The 15,657-nt window shown below is 43.1% G+C and overlaps 1 protein-coding gene across 2 annotated transcripts in view; it reads right to left on the bottom strand.

Moving 5' to 3' along the window:
* The window catches only part of FAM19A4 (family with sequence similarity 19 (chemokine (C-C motif)-like), member A4), an 85,485-nt gene that overhangs the window by 48,763 nt on the left and 21,065 nt on the right, over positions 1 to 15,657 (bottom strand). For both annotated transcript variants that reach the window (XM_014946700.1, XM_014946698.1), the window contains exons 2-3: positions 6,487 to 6,622; positions 3,332 to 3,447 (exon numbers count right to left, since the gene is read on the bottom strand). In XM_014946700.1, coding sequence (XP_014802186.1) covers positions 3,332 to 3,447; positions 6,487 to 6,566 — 196 coding nt within the window. In that variant the 5' untranslated portion in view covers positions 6,567 to 6,622. The remainder of the gene's footprint in view (positions 1 to 3,331; positions 3,448 to 6,486; positions 6,623 to 15,657) is intronic.

The following is a 15,657-nucleotide window of genomic DNA, read 5'->3' as shown; positions in this document are numbered from 1 at the left end:
AGTCAGATGAATGTTCTGACTCTACACAGATACACGGGGAGCCTGCTGAAATAATCTGCATAAGCAGCATCTTCAGTGATCTACTGGTAATGAGAAGGAACATTTTTCCTCTACCTACTGCCTAGTTAACTCTGCCAGTCAAAGCAATTACAGCATTCAAATGAAAAATATGCTGTGGCCTCCAAGCTGGGCTCAAGATCCATGCTGCTTCAAAGCAATGGCAGGACTGGCTTGCTAGATTGAAGAGTCTCTTTCTCCACTAACAATTATTTGATGATGGTGAATATTTTGCAGAACAAAAGAAAGAACCAAGTATGTTTTACACTTCATTACAGGGAAGAGGCCCTTTTTGTCAAAGGTTTGCTCAATGGCATTCTCTCCAACTTTTCAGAAACAGAATGGTTATTGGGTCCTTAAAGATGTAATATCTGTCCCTGTCTGAATATTGCAGAGACAGCTGTCGAATGCCATTCTTTCAGGCACTATCTAACATGACCAAAGTCAATAATTGTCTTTTCCCAGATTAGGGTCCTTAAAAACAGCCATATTTTTAAAAGAAAACAGTCAATTCCCACTCTTTTTCATCTTAAATTCTGTTGTCTTCATTAATCAACTTTCTTATCTTTAATGAGTAAGCATTTTGTCAAAAGTGACTACGATGTCAAGTTTTAAGTACAAGCTTGAAACACGCTGATTTTCAGGAGCAGACACAGCATGTTCTTAAAACCCAGCTCCTCCTAAAGTACACCAGGCCAGGCACCTCATGCATGTATTTCCCATCTCAGTACCTACCCATCAGGTTACAGCTGCTTGACCTAAGGGACACAGGACAAAGTCTTTGCCAAACCCAAAGCTTGAGTTCATCCCTCTAATGGGCTTCAGGACTTTTTACTTGGAAAAATGTTAATGTTGTCTATTGACTGCAAAAATTTTATCTCAATTGTCATCCAAGGACCATCTAATTTGCATTAAATGTAACAGGCTGCACTAAAAGCTCCAAATTATGTGCTTTCCTGATGAACAAGATGTTGTCCTGCTCACATATCAGATTCCACCACAGATCTGATCATATACTAGAAGGTCAATTTGGGTGTTGTATCAAACAGCAAAGATAAGCTGAGGCTGGGAAATGCAGGCCCCTTGAGGAGAGCCCCCCCAAGCCCTCTAAATGCTCTATGGTGCCATATGTCAGACACAGGGAGATGGAGAATCAAAAATGGGCTATTTCATCTGCTACATGGAATCATTGAGTGTGACAGGGGTGACTTCAGTGTACACAAAAAAGAAACTCACATCTGGGGAAGAATATGACACCACAGTCTAAAAAGGTGCATGAAGGCTCCGGCTTCAGGGTATCTATTTGAAAAAGAGCTCCGTAATCTGACCAAACTATTCATGAAGAGCGGAACCTTTTTTTAGCCTACCAGAGAAAGCACAGTATGCAAATCTGCTTAACAGTCGAGCAGCTTGATGGTGTACAGTATCTCTTTGATACAGGGGAAAGAATTCTTGCTGTCAATTAAAAGTATGCAGTCAAGCATTCTGAAATGTTATGTTGAAAAGATTGTCATAATTTACATAATACATGACGAGCGTTCATCATATGAGCCCACAACATAGGATCACTACTGCCTTATTACAGGTATTTCCCTTAGGTACACATGCAAACTGCATCTTAAAAAGACAAAACTAACATTTCTTTTTACAAGACTCTTCCCTGAATGCCAAAAGCTGCAGAAGGCTGTTCTCCAGGTTTTGCTGCGTAGTCAGTTCTGAAATACTCTGCTAAGCAGCAGTTGTTTACAAGAAAGGTCAAAAGGGCCTAATTAACTTGTCACTGTGCATAGACCCCCTTCCTCAGTGAAGTGATGCAACTAGTTTCCATAACATCTACCTGAAAAACATAATACGTATCATGCTCTAACACTGTATTCTCTGGAATCACTTTATGGGCTTTTGCTGCAATGTCAGTTATTCTTCATAACCTGTCACCATGTTTTACAGCAAACACACCCAAGTGCTCCACAGCACCGGGGAACACATTGCTGGTGATGGGGCAAGGCAAGGAGATGTTTTGTGCAACTCTTAGACACACACCCTGCTGGTGTGCTGTGAGCATGTAGACACAGCAGCTACACACAGGTCACAGTCAGTCCTACGTACAGGACTGAAGACATTTTGGCAAGCACATGAGGAGCTTTCAGCTCCTACCTAGACTATCACCAGAAGCAGCCAAGAAAGAGATCAATAGGTTGTCTCATCTGGAGGATGGAGCTTCTAACAATCACCTCAGTGCTAAGAAGTGGAGGTGCAAGTGGACCCAGACCCACAAGAGTCTGGCTCAGAGCGAAGAACATTACATAGGGATTTAAGACATTACACCTAATTTAAGAATGAGACTATGTCACAAATAGCAACACTTGCAGTCATCCCCAAACCAGCCTGAAGCTAATTATGGCACTGAGAATGCAGTCGTCTCATCATGGCATTGCAGCCAGGCTTTTGACTTCTCCATAAAAGCAGGTGGTACTTTGTTAACTTACCCCTCTCTCTCTCTCCTGGGATCAAAGGTGACATGGGGCTAACTCAGCCCCTCTTTTGGGACTTGCACTGATATCTTTGCATTAGCACTAGTACATCTATATTTCTTTCTGCATTCAAGCTGGTGTATCTGCATGATCCTAGCACAGAGATGTTTGCTTCGAAGATCCAGCCTGGTATCTCTTCATAAAGCCAACTCAGCTTGTTCTGAGCTATTTCTGTCATTTATAGTGAGACACAACATTGTGCCTGGTAGATATACCCTGCACATCCTCTTAAATGCAGTATTTTTGTTTGCCTCAGGTTAGGAAAAGAAGGAACATACCACAAGCTGAACTACACCACAGTTCAATGTTTGTGTTTCTTAGTGAGAGAACTGGCTAATGTCAGTCTGAGAGCTTTGATCTATTGCCCACCAAAGCCAATGATACCGTTGTAAAGTCTCTTGATAACAACTGGATTAAGAGGGGGAAGATAAAGATACATTTCAGAATATCTTTGGATAAGGATAAAGCAAAAGGACACAAACAAATCCCAAAGCCCTACCAGTCATGAAGTCACTCAGAAAACTCCCTGGTGAGCTTCAGTACATAAAGTTACTAGAGAAAAGCCATGAAAATTTACAATAACTCATTTTTTCTTGTTGTTGTTGTATTTTTAACCCATTGCACTGATTATAACATGCTGTCAACAGCCTCATCAATTATCCATTGCTAAGAAGTGGGCTCTAACATTCTGCGAGCAGTATTAATTGGTCTCGGTAGCATATAATGAGTTTAAAAGCTCCTACCTGTGTGCCCCCGGGGATGGTGGCTAGAGGCGGACAACAATTTACAGCAGACCATTAACACATAGACCAGAAAGAGCCAGTCAGACAGAAGCATTGATTTGGCACAGAATCTCATCCTGGAGGCAGAAAAGGAAGCAGTTGAGTGAAAGAACAATGTGAGTAGGGAATAACATAAAAATGATGCGGGGAAGGAAAAGCTGCTAAGATGCTGAAGAATAACTAATATGGCTTATTACAAGGCAAGTCTGACAAAATCATATTCACGGTTCAGTTGGGATCAATTCTTTTTAAAGCATGTTTTATAATTAGAAGCAATGCAATGGCTATCACAGATCCTATCACCCACCAACACATATTTATAACAACACATTATGAGTACAATACATTTCTACGAGTCTGAGATAAGGGGTTGAGTTTGGGGTTTTGTTGATTAAGATCCACCCACACTCAAATCTAAATATACACATTTCTAAGTTGTGTTACTATTTTTAAACTGCACCTGCCTCAAAATAATAGAAACATCACAGAAAAGTATCCTTTTTATTAATACTTCTCAGGATATAAAGCTACCAGCTCCCATGTAGCTGTGCAGGTGAATTGGTTGGATCTCCCAAGCCCACAACATCGGCTGCCTTTCCTGGAGATCAGTGAGTTTGCTGAGGGTTAAACTCCCACAAAACCAGCACCTCAGTCAAATCTGCAAGGACTCGCTGCTCTGCCAGGGTGTTAGAAACTGCATTTCAGAGAACAGTTGTTCTAACGAAGGTGGATGTTGTTAGTCACACTCATGTTAGTGTTAGAACTAAGACCCCAAATCCCCAGTAATTTTGTTGCAAATATCTACAATTAAATCTCTCAATAGCTTATGTTATGCCATTCATCATATAGAAAGGTAATCTAATCATTTTCTTAAACTCAGTTATGATGATTTATTACTCATGCGATACATAAATGGGCATTATGTAGTTGAACTCTTAGATACAGTGTTCCACACTTTCAGCAAATGCTGTAAGCAGGAATACATCAAATTAATTAAAGGCAATTTATAGATTTGCATAAATTGAACTAAATACTGCTTTCATACCAGTGATGTTAGTCTGCTGTTAATCAGCATGCTGGGATTTCAGCAAGCCTATCATAAGCACGCTTTCTTGCACCAAAAAGTCTTTTGGGAATTTCTTTCCCCTGCAGTTGCCAGTTCTGATTCTTTCAAGCATTTTCTTAATAATTTCTTTATTTGTGTATCTTTAAAATACCTGAAACTATTCAGCATATCCAATATTCAAGTGCTGAATAGACTGCTAGTTTTTTTTTTAAAAAAAAAAAGCCAGGTGAAGCACTTTGATCCTGTTTTAAATTTGATAACCATCTACTAATAAAACTAAAACAGATCCCATGTTTTCTCATTTAAAAGTGCTTGCGTGATTTTCCCTTTCGCACATCTCAAACCAATTGCTCTCTCATTGTGTATGAATGCGAATGTTGATAAAGCCCAAACAAATCACAAACGCAGTTATTAATATCAAAAGTTGAGACCAAAAGCCTATTGTGTAAATATATTTTAGCGACAAACATTATTTTAGACTTGAGAAAAAAACACATTGGTGAAAAACCCAGCACCTTCAGCTGTCCTTGTAGACTTTACTACAGCCTGCAAATGTCTTTAAAAAGCTACATAAATATTGCTAAAAAATAACTCACCATGTCTACAGATTTAAGAAATTTTTAGTTACATGTAAAGCTGCTGCATTTTAAGGACTGATTTGGCAAAAAAAGGTACCTTTTCTTGCATAAAGAAGGTGCTGGTTTGAGCCCAATAAGTTGTCACCTTGAATGCAAATGAACCAGTACATAAACACACTAAGGTTCTTTTGCAGCAGTATAGAGGAGACTTCTGCAAGTGAGTCAAGCCCAGAAGATAAAGACATCACTGGCCCTTGTCTACCCTACAAGTATCCTCTTAAGGAGCACTCCCAGGCTAATTCAGAGCAGCTACACTTCAGCTAATAAGCATGGACCTAATTCACCTCCTGCACCCAGCTGAACCACATAATGCTACTGCAGCTAATGGGATTGAGTCACTGTGAAACCAGCATAAATGTTGTTATTATTGCTGTTGATCCAATATTAGTCTAAGGACTAATAAGCTCTGAAATCAACCTACCAGTTCAGATTTTAGTCACCCAGATCTTCCCCAGGTAACTGAACCTCGTTTTCCTGAGGAGAGAGCTGAATTTAACCTTAGTTTTCTTGCTCTCTCTCTGAGAGACACAGGGCTTACACCTCATGCACCAGTTACCACTAAATAGGAAGTCATCATCTGCTCATCTTGCAATACCATCCCTCTGCTGCTCTAAGTGTAAACACAGGAATCTGATCCATATATCAGTGGAGACCCCAGCTTTGGTGTCACTCTGTAGTATCATAATGAACACAGGGATCTTCCTTCAGGTTTCCTGAGGTGCGACTGAAAGAAGGATTTAACCCTTGGAATTAAATATCACAGATGAGACATTTTGAGCATGCCCTTTCTGGTGTGAGTTGATGGAAGGGACAGGTATTTAGTCCCAAATCATGCACCACATGCTCAACAGCTGCTCTTTCAGCATGTAAGTGAAGCCAGGTGTTTCCACCATTCCCAGCACAGGAGCAAAGCTGCTCTCGGTGGAAATGGTTGTGTGCTGACCTCATTTCAAAACCTTTCCCAGATTATGAGTTTGACTCTTTTGAAGCCACAGCCCTGATGTTAGACAGGGAACATGAAAACAGGCTTCATCAGGTTAACAGGGTAACCCTACCCCTTTGGAAGTGTATTCAAGCTCAGGAATAAGTGTGTCGCTACAAAGCATCAATTCAGTTATATCCAGTGCCATTAAAATAATACAACACTTGCAGACTTCAGGCTGCCTTGCAGGTAACAGGACACAAGCCTTCAGCCCGCTAATATAAAGAAATACAAGGGGATCTTTAAAAAGGCAGGGAAAGAATAAAATTTGGCAGACAGATGCAGGAAGGGGTGCTGAGCCCTTCAGCGTCAGTGGGCTGCCACTTTCAGAAATGTCAAGCCTTCATTCTCTGTTGGATTCAAGTGGATATTGTTGCTAACCAGAACAGCAAATCTTCAGTGTCATTTCAAAGATAAAAAGTGCTCTTACCTTGGGGACTTTGCAAGAATTTTGTTCCAGTCAAACACAATTATTTCAGTGTGTTTTTCATAGTTATTCCAGATTCCCATTTGCGGCAGCAAATAAGCCTTTCTGCATTTCAGAATTTTTCCTTGACTTTGGGGACCTAGAAAGAAAGCCATATTACACTGCAATTAACGTCTGGAATGGTACTGTGAAATAGATCTTCGTTACCAAAAAAATCATTGTTTCACAGTGCCATCTACAGTGCAATCCAAGGCAAAAGGCAGCAGTCATATTGCTCTTTTCACTTCTTTCCAAGAACACAGAGAAACTGTGATAAGGCAGCTCTGAAATATCACTACATTAAGTAAAGGCAGAGTTCACTATACTGGAAATTACAAACATAATGTGCACAGTTCACTGTGTCCTTATAGTTATGCCCCCTCTCGCCGCTGAACTGCTGCGAAAGCTGTAAGATCTAAGACATCAATAGTGCAGACAGATTTCCACATGATTATGTGAAACCTCCAGCAGTTTGAACCAGAGATTATTAAAGACAGGGGGGAAATCTTTCATTGTCTACATAAAGATTTGGCCAAGACTTTTGGAGTATCACTGCTTCGGGAGCAGAGGGTCTGTAGGGTCATATCCATAGGATCCTGTCTGTGTGATCAATACATTCCAGCACCCTCTGACACTTTTATCTCTACTTGCTTCCAGCATCGCATCTCACACTCAGCCCACCTATACCCAGAAGCTACACTTTGAAATCACTATATGGAGCCTCTTTTGCAGCAGTACTGACACACGTTCCACAGAATAATGAGCTCAAACACTCCATTTCATAGGCATTCAAGTCTCTTCGCTTTCATTGTTTATGTTTGTTCTCTCACTTCTATCCCTGGGCTCAACTTGACCTTCTGCTATTGAAAACACAACACAGTGCCATTTGTGAGAGTAATAATAATGTGGTCTTCACCTACGGAGTGATCACAACAACCTTTTCTCATCTTCTTCCACCACTCTTTTCATTTCACTCTCCCTCCGATCAATTAGAAATTTGCTTTTAAGAAACACAAAATTACACTATCACATTGGAGAGCAAAGCATCTCTGGAGTCATAAAAGCACACAGGCAGACACCTTTCAGAAGCTTAAGACAGGAAAGGCCCTGGCTCAATACACTCAGCTCCTTTCTGTTCAGGTCACCATGAGAAAATAGAATAATTGCTGGAACTAAAGAGGTACCAGCCTAGCAATCTATAATTAATCACACTTTACTCTGTCTTTGCTTTCCAATGTGGAGAGTTTCAGAGTGAGCCAAAAGCACAACGCAACAGCTCTAATCAAAACAAAATGTGGGCAAAGAGGTGTTTTAAGACAAAGCGCTGCCATTCTCCATTAATCCTTTCTTCCACAAATACACATAAAATAAAAAAAATCAGTGTGCCTTAAAAGGCCTATTGAGAAAAAGCAAACAAACAGGCTTTTCAATATAATATTGAATGACTGAAATGGTTGTATCGTACATTTTTACCCATTTCATAATAGGACAGATAGATAAATATATTCTTACAGTGCTCTTGTAGAAATCAATATTGCAATATACTCACTCAGGTTTTAGTGCTTATCTGTTCCATAATTTTTATTAGAGAAGAAAAAAACATCTACAGCTAAATACTAACTTTTGTGTAACCTTTTCTGTAAACATATGTTAAAGACTGGTAAAAGACAAGGAAGTATTGATTATTCTAACTCATTCTAATTAAACGGATTCAGTAAAAGCAGCAGATGATACAGCCACCAGCATATCTAAGGGCTTTCTGATGCCTTCCAGGCAGTGATATTTCTTAAGAAAATAGGCTTGTTTGAGGGGAGCGTAAGGCAAACTCCTACAGCGCAACCTTAACTCTTGAGATTCAGCTGCTTTATTTCAATAAAGGAGGGAGATCAGAAGAGAAGCAAGAGGCTCACCTGGTTAATAACAGTAAAAGGAATTCCAGGCTTCTCATGGCAAAACCCTGTTTTGTGCAGATTTTGTGAGCTGTGCTGGTGCCTGCCTCACCTCGGGGCACAGCATCACTTCGGCAAAGCAGAGCTGCTTATTTACAGGCTGCACAAACAAGCAAATCACTCCTGACCTCCTGCACCAGGAGCTGCGCTGGGGCAGCGGGGCCGGCGAGGCCACCAGTCCTCCCACCAGCCACCTGCGAGCAAACCCAGTGCTGCTTTCAACAAAATACAAACCAGTGTCACCTCCCAAGAGGCCCCAATACGTCTGGCAACAGCTAGAATTCTGTGGATGAAGTCCTTGACTTCAACACAGCAGGGTTAATTTACACACGAGGGATTTGAACAGAAGTTACCCATGGAAAGTCATCTTGTGAAAAAAGGGGTCGTTTTTATACAGTGAACTTCATCCAGGAGGCAACTGAGCTCCCAATTCCATCTCTAGCAAAGCTATAAAAGAGAAAAGAAGGAAGGAGGAGATGGTGAAGGGCTCCGCTTGCGGTATTTATGCATGGGCTGGCCATGAACAACTCATGTTTTGCACCTTAATCACACCAGACCCCACTTCAGGCCACAAAACTCTCTGATATCAGTTTTTAGGGCAGCCACGAGCCCCAGTTAAGGCTGTGGGTTCCAATATTTAGAGGGAATTGCAATGGTCAGATCTGCTGTGCCTCAGTCCCCGCACAGTCTGTCTCTGTGCCTCTGCACTTGGGTAAAACGGGGATAAATAGCATTTCCTCACACCGGGGAAAGTGTTTCAAGAACAGAAACAATAAAGGTCTAAAGTTATTTGAAAATTGTATGGGCACTGTATAATTCCTTTGACAGATGGAATAAGATAGCATTTTAAATTAGGTACTTTTCCTACTAATATTTACATGTTGTAAAATACTTCTTACGGCTACTTTCTGTAAAGAATAAATTACTAAACCATTTTATGCCATCTTTTATAATAAGCTATTAAATAATTTAGAAACCCTCCATCCATTAAATATTGAAAAGGCCTTAATTTCTCCCTTTTCAGTAATTCCTCCCTTAAAATAGAGATACAAGCACATCCCTTAAAAGACTCTTTTTCTGCACAGCAATTGGTAAGAAGGGAGCAAGTATTGGGGCACCACGAACTTCAGAGGGTGATTTGCCAGATGGGGAGTTCAACCCCACTGTCAGCCCTATTAAACTCTTATGACCCACTCAAGAACTGAGAGAAAACATCTGTGATTTCTTAGAAGAGGGGATAAAAAAAAAAAAGAAAGAGCTAGTCTGGTCACTACATGCATTTGTGAAGCGCTGCTGTTCGAGGTTGAAGGGAATTAGAGATAAAAATCGAGGAAAATGCAAGAGCGAACACCCGTCTGGCCAGTTCCACCTGTTACACATCAGCGCATTAACACAGAATGCCCATTTCACGGCTAAACGCCCAGAAACGGGACAGATATTTAGCAACATCCCTCCAAAGACCCCTGTATTCAGTGAAATTCAGTGAAATCCCACCGAGGCAGCTTGCCCCAGGCCCGCAGGCCGGTGCTGCCCCTCAGGGGCGGGCCCACGCCTGAACCGCCACACTCCTCGGCCCGGCCTGGCAGCCCACGACAATTTTAGGGCCGCGGGGGTGGAAATCGGTTTGTCCGTCTGGTGTAACTTTATTTTTGCGGCAGCTAAACCGCGTTTAAGGGACGGCGGGGAGGGAGGGATGGAGGAGCGGGGGGGCTCTCCCCGCCCTGAGGCCGGCGGGCAGCCGGCGGCCCTGCGGCGTGGCGCTGCTGCCCCCTGGCGGCCGCCCACCGCCTTGCAGCGGCGTTGTCCCCGGCCCAGGCCGCATGCATAATTCAGCGGCCGGCTATTAAACGCTTCCAACTTTTGTCACTGCTCGGAAATCTCATTAAAATCTCATCCGCGCACCGTGCACCGATTGTTCCGCCGAACCCCGCTCATTGTTCCCCGCCGGAGCCATCCTGGTCCTCGGAGAGATCCCCTCCGCTGGCCACAAAGCCTCTTAATTTGAGAGCGCTCCTTTGTGTGAGAATGAACTGTCCGTGCAAATTAAGTTTTGTCATTAATCATATTAACGCGCCGCTGTCACAGGATTCCTCGGCTCGCCCTGCTCTCAGGGAGCCGGGCTGTGGGTGCCTCAGGAGGGGGTCAGGCCTGGTGGGTCCCTCGGCTCTCCCCGCCCTGAGGCCGGCGGGCAGCCGGCGGCCCTGCGGCGTGGCGCTGCTGCCCCCTGGCGGCCGCCCACCGCCTTGCAGCGGCGTTGTCCCCGGCCCAGGCCGCATGCATAATTCAGCGGCCGGCTATTAAACGCTTCCAACTTTTGTCACTGCTCGGAAATCTCATTAAAATCTCATCCGCGCACCGTGCACCGATTGTTCCGCCGAACCCCGCTCATTGTTCCCCGCCGGAGCCATCCTGGTCCTCGGAGAGATCCCCTCCACCGGCCACAAAGCCTCTTAATTTGCGAGCGCTCCTTTGTGTGAGAATGAACTGTCCGTGCAAATTAAGTTTTGTCATTAATCATATTAACGCGCCGCTGTCACAGGATTCCTCGGCTCGCCCTGCTCTTAGGGAGCCGGCCTGTGGGTGCCACAGGGGTCTGGTGGGTCCCTCGTGGCTCCTCAGAGCCCTTCATGGCTCCTCAGGGCCCCTCCTGAGCCCACAGGAACAGGCCAGCCAGGGGGAAAAAACCCCAACTAAATTCCAAATTTCGTCCCTCAACCCTCTCCCAGAAACCTCTGCATCAGGTCAGGTAACTTCAGCTTGACCTGAAGACTTCAAGCGTCAGTAAATTCACCGCGGCTAAGTTATTCCAACAGTTAATTAACCTCTCTTTAAACACTGCACCCGGCTTCTAATCTGAATTTGTCCAGCTTCTGCTTCTAGGCATCTGATCTCATTAGGACTTTTGCTGGCAGATGAAAGCATCCTCCGCTCTCCGGTATCGCTGCCCACACTCCCAGCCCGCCATCACGTCCCCAGCGTCCACATAAATGAGATGGAGGAAACCTCTCCTTGGAAGCCTTTGAACTATTAAATCTTCCACACAGCTCTTCACTGCATCACTGCCAATTTCTCAACATCAGGTATTTTGAAGTGAACCTCAGAAGATGCAGTAACCAGAGATGATCTTTATCAATATCACAAACAGAGGTAACAAACCTTCCAGCTTGTACTTCATGTTCCCTCCTGATATATCCTACTTGTCCACCCAGATGGCACATCAAACGGGGACAAATAAAGTCCTTAAAGGTCTCAGCTCTGCCCATCGTTACTCACACCAACTAACGGTTACACCAGGTAGGAAGGCATTATGCAAACTGAGAAAGGACACAAAGTTGTGCAGTGCAATAAAGCAGAACTTTTATTGAGCCAAATTCCTCTACCCTTCGCTCCCAGGATAAACATCAATCTTTCTACTGCATCTGCTTCCCTACAGGTATCACTGAGGGAGCCCTGATAACATACAACCATAGAACGGTTAGAGTTGGAAGGGACCTTGAAGATCACCTAGTTCCAACCCCCTGCCATCAAGCTCCATAAGGCAAACTGAATTGATAAGGCTCTTTAAACAGCAAGAAAGCTAGCTAAACGAGGTGGCAGCAAACTGCAAGTGTGCTTCCTCACTGTTAAGAAAGCCAGACATGTAGCAAAAGAAGTCACTAGGGAACTGTGGCACTTCTCAGCACCTCTCAGACCCCGCAGACTCCCAACACCCTTCACCTGCAATTTTTAAAGTGCTTTTTTATGACATCACATTCCATCTATGACATCAGCTTCTTCTTCTAGCAGCTTGGTCTGCCACCACTAGTCAGTCCTTTCCACAGGGATATTTCCAAATCTCACTTAACAGCAACTGGAGGAAGTGGGGAGGAAAAGAAAAACAATGCCAATGAGAGCTAAAGGAAATACAACCCACAGCTTCCTAAGAAGGGAGAACTGAGCTCCTATTATATCCACACGGCATGAGGTACCAACCACACCAGCGGCTGGATCATCCACAAACAGATAGACTTCATACATACCATGTGTTTTGGAGGAAATGGGTCTGTCTTCACCAGCATTTGGAGTTCTCCAGTGGAGCTCAGGTCACACAGAAGAAGTAGCAGCAGTGCACAGAGTCAGAAAACAAATTCAAGCAAGGGACTGAAGGTGAGAAGTGAATGCCTTGAAGATCTCAAGTTTGCAGAGTGTGAGGAGGAGTTTGAAATCAAAGCTGTCACCTTCTGTACCAGGGCAGAACAAGTCAGGTGTCTACTCAGAACCTGATGCAACACAAGCTACAGGGGCTAGTTCAGGTCCCCTCCAGGCAAGGGAACAGTACCTTCCTCATTTACACTAACTCCAGTGTATATTCTAGGAACCTGTGGTCACCAGAACTCACAGGTTTCAAGTGTATTTACGTGGCAAGAGGTAGTCGTCTTACAAATGAAGCACATGAGTTATGCTGGCATAAATAACTGATCACTTGCTGTTCAAAAGTATAATCAGTGCAGATGAGAGGATCACCTAAATTAAAGGATTCTAAATTAAATAGAATCTCATTTAGGAAATTAATTTTTAGGAAAATGTTTTAGAACCCGCTCTCTCAACTCAAACCGAGTCCCCATCTTCCCTCCAGGAAGAATTCTGCCCAGAGAGTAAAGCAGGGGTATTCTAGCTGTAAAGTAGAGTCAGAATAGACCCTTTTCTCCATACAGCATTATTTATTATTCATCATCATCCCACAAAGACCCCTACTGCCAAAGTAAGCGCCTAAAGAGGTAAATATTGTCATCAAAGTTTCATTTTTAAGGTTGCACAGTCTTCCCACCTTGGATAGCCAGCGCAGGGTATCTCCTCATTACAGCCCAGCGTTTCAACTCTTTCAACTACATTTATCAGAGAGAATTTTTCATTGTGATTATCCAGGTTCTTTGAGTCCCTCGCTACAGCTCAAAATCTCCCCCACCCCCTGGTGTATGGCCTACTTAAGAGATGGGCAGACTTGCAGGCACTGCGTTCAAGGAAGCACAGGAATTGCTTCAACCCCATTCAAAGAGAAGGCAGAGCGGAGACAGTGCCCCGCTCCACTCCCAGCTGACCTCCCAGAAGCAGAGCGGTACTCGCATAAAACGGGCAGCACACCAAAAAGAAATGTGGAGAGAAACATCTTTGAAGGAAGTCTCCTCAGCAGGATGTTTCAGACAAGGCAAATGCACGTTTTCCCCTACTGTAAAGTTTACCTGCCGGGTGGCAAAGCATTCAAGTTGTTTCACAGATTCTCTTGAGCTGTAAGACACTGTTTTCTATACCGTGAATTGATGGAGGAATTTAACTTCTCCCATGGAAAGAAAAGATAACTGAGCTGCTACGGAGCAGATCACTCACCTTTCTTCCCATTCCCCAGGACCCGGGTGGGCTGGCAGATTATTTTGCAGAGATTTTGCAGATTTTGGAGGGAAAGGATGGAGGAGTTTGTGCCTCTCGATAATGCACTGGGCGTCCCACACCTATTCTGGGTGCCTGCTACTCAGCCCAGGGCTCACCTGCAAGAATTAGATGATCACTGAGTGTGGGTGACAATTCGAATTAAGAACAAGGGACAATCCCAAGGAAATAACAGGAGAATTAAGAGATTCAGCAAATGTAAGCAGTAAAAAAAGGTTGAAGTAGCTGTGTTTGTTTATTCAAGAAAAGAGAGTTTATTGGAGACATGCTGTCTCCTTGAAGAGGTTTGGTTTAAAATGGGCATGATTTAAAGAAGTGATTCTCTGAAGCTACTACAAATGCATCAAAATAAATAGTGTTCTGCAAAGGTAATCCGGTGTGTGCACGAGGAGACATTTTCCTTACCTAAGTGTGGGAAACTAGTGGTACAAGCTGCTTAAAACTGATGGGGCCTGCTTCGATGGAGGCTTTCTTTAAATTGGCTGAACACCTATGGGATAGTCAAGGTTCCCTTCTTCACCCATAGGGCTGGATTACATGTTTGCTCAGGGTCTGTAGCAGGACTACATCTCCTTTATGCCTTGGAGCAAAAAAAAGCACTGGAATATAAATGCAAGGTAAATAGTCACTGTTGACAGTGTCATCCTCAATACCCTGACCACAGACAGTCAGCAAGTCAGAGGTTAGTGGAGAAAAATTGTGGCAGAAAGAAACTGAAAATACCTCCTATGTGTATCGATTATTTTGTTCATGCAGACAGAGTCAGCTTGTGTTATATTTAGATATCTTCCTGGTGATTCTGAGCACCCTTATACAACCAAATTTTCTTTCTGATTCTGCTGCATTAGAATACTATATTCTCTTGTTTTTCCCCAAAACGCCTCATTCACAATAAATAGTTACAGCATGTCCACTCATGCTTCCTTAAACTGTAGTAGGGTCTGACTCCAACAGGGTCTGTCCATTTCTGTGTCACAAATGTAATCTGGTCTCAGCTTTTGTTTCAACTCATGAAACGCTCTAAGAGGAAAGCACAGAATAGATGGGTTTGCTTTTAGAACAGAAACAGCTTTATGAGCAGTTGATGCCCATTGGCTGATGAAGAATCCCAACTGTCTGGGTGTACGGGATAATTGTTCCACTTGGGACTCATTAGCTAATTATTAAAAGATCCTAATGAAAAGCATTTCATAAATACAGCACTACATTTCCAGAAGTGTAATTGTGGGCTGAGCGCACATTTTTAGCACCTGTCTTACCAATTACATACGCCAATAGCAAAATATCTTGTGGTATGTTATCTCTGTTCCCTCTGCCAGTCCTGGAGTAGTACATAGGACAACTACTAGCAAATTGAAAGGTAACATTTTTGATATTCCAATTTTTGTACAAAGATAGCAGAGTCAGCTTGGAATTGGTTGAAAGTTCTGCCCCTGGCATACAGAATCTCTGGTGGCAATAGACAAGAACAAAACTTGCAAAGAGGAAAAGAAAGGCTATAACCCAACTTCTTGATCTTGTTTTGTCACCTGACTTTCATACTATGGGACAAGCTTTTTACTCATTGTTAGAAAACATTGTTTGCCTATCGGAGCCTGCTCCTCAATGTATTTTAAAAAAATCATTGCTCTACTGAATAGAAAAAATCCAGAAGCAAGTTCCTGACCCATCAGTTCAGGAACTGTTACCAAAAAAATTAAAAAAAAAAAACCAAAACAAAACAAAACAAAAAAAACCTTTGCTCAACATTGTACTGTGGAGA

This window comes from Calidris pugnax, unplaced genomic scaffold (genome assembly GCF_001431845.1).
Source record: "Calidris pugnax isolate Ruff unplaced genomic scaffold, ASM143184v1 scaffold81, whole genome shotgun sequence".
In the NCBI taxonomy this organism is placed as follows: domain Eukaryota; kingdom Metazoa; phylum Chordata; class Aves; order Charadriiformes; family Scolopacidae; genus Calidris; species Calidris pugnax.
The sequence above is the reverse complement of the archived record's forward strand: the minus strand, read 5'-3'. Positions and strand labels throughout refer to the sequence as shown.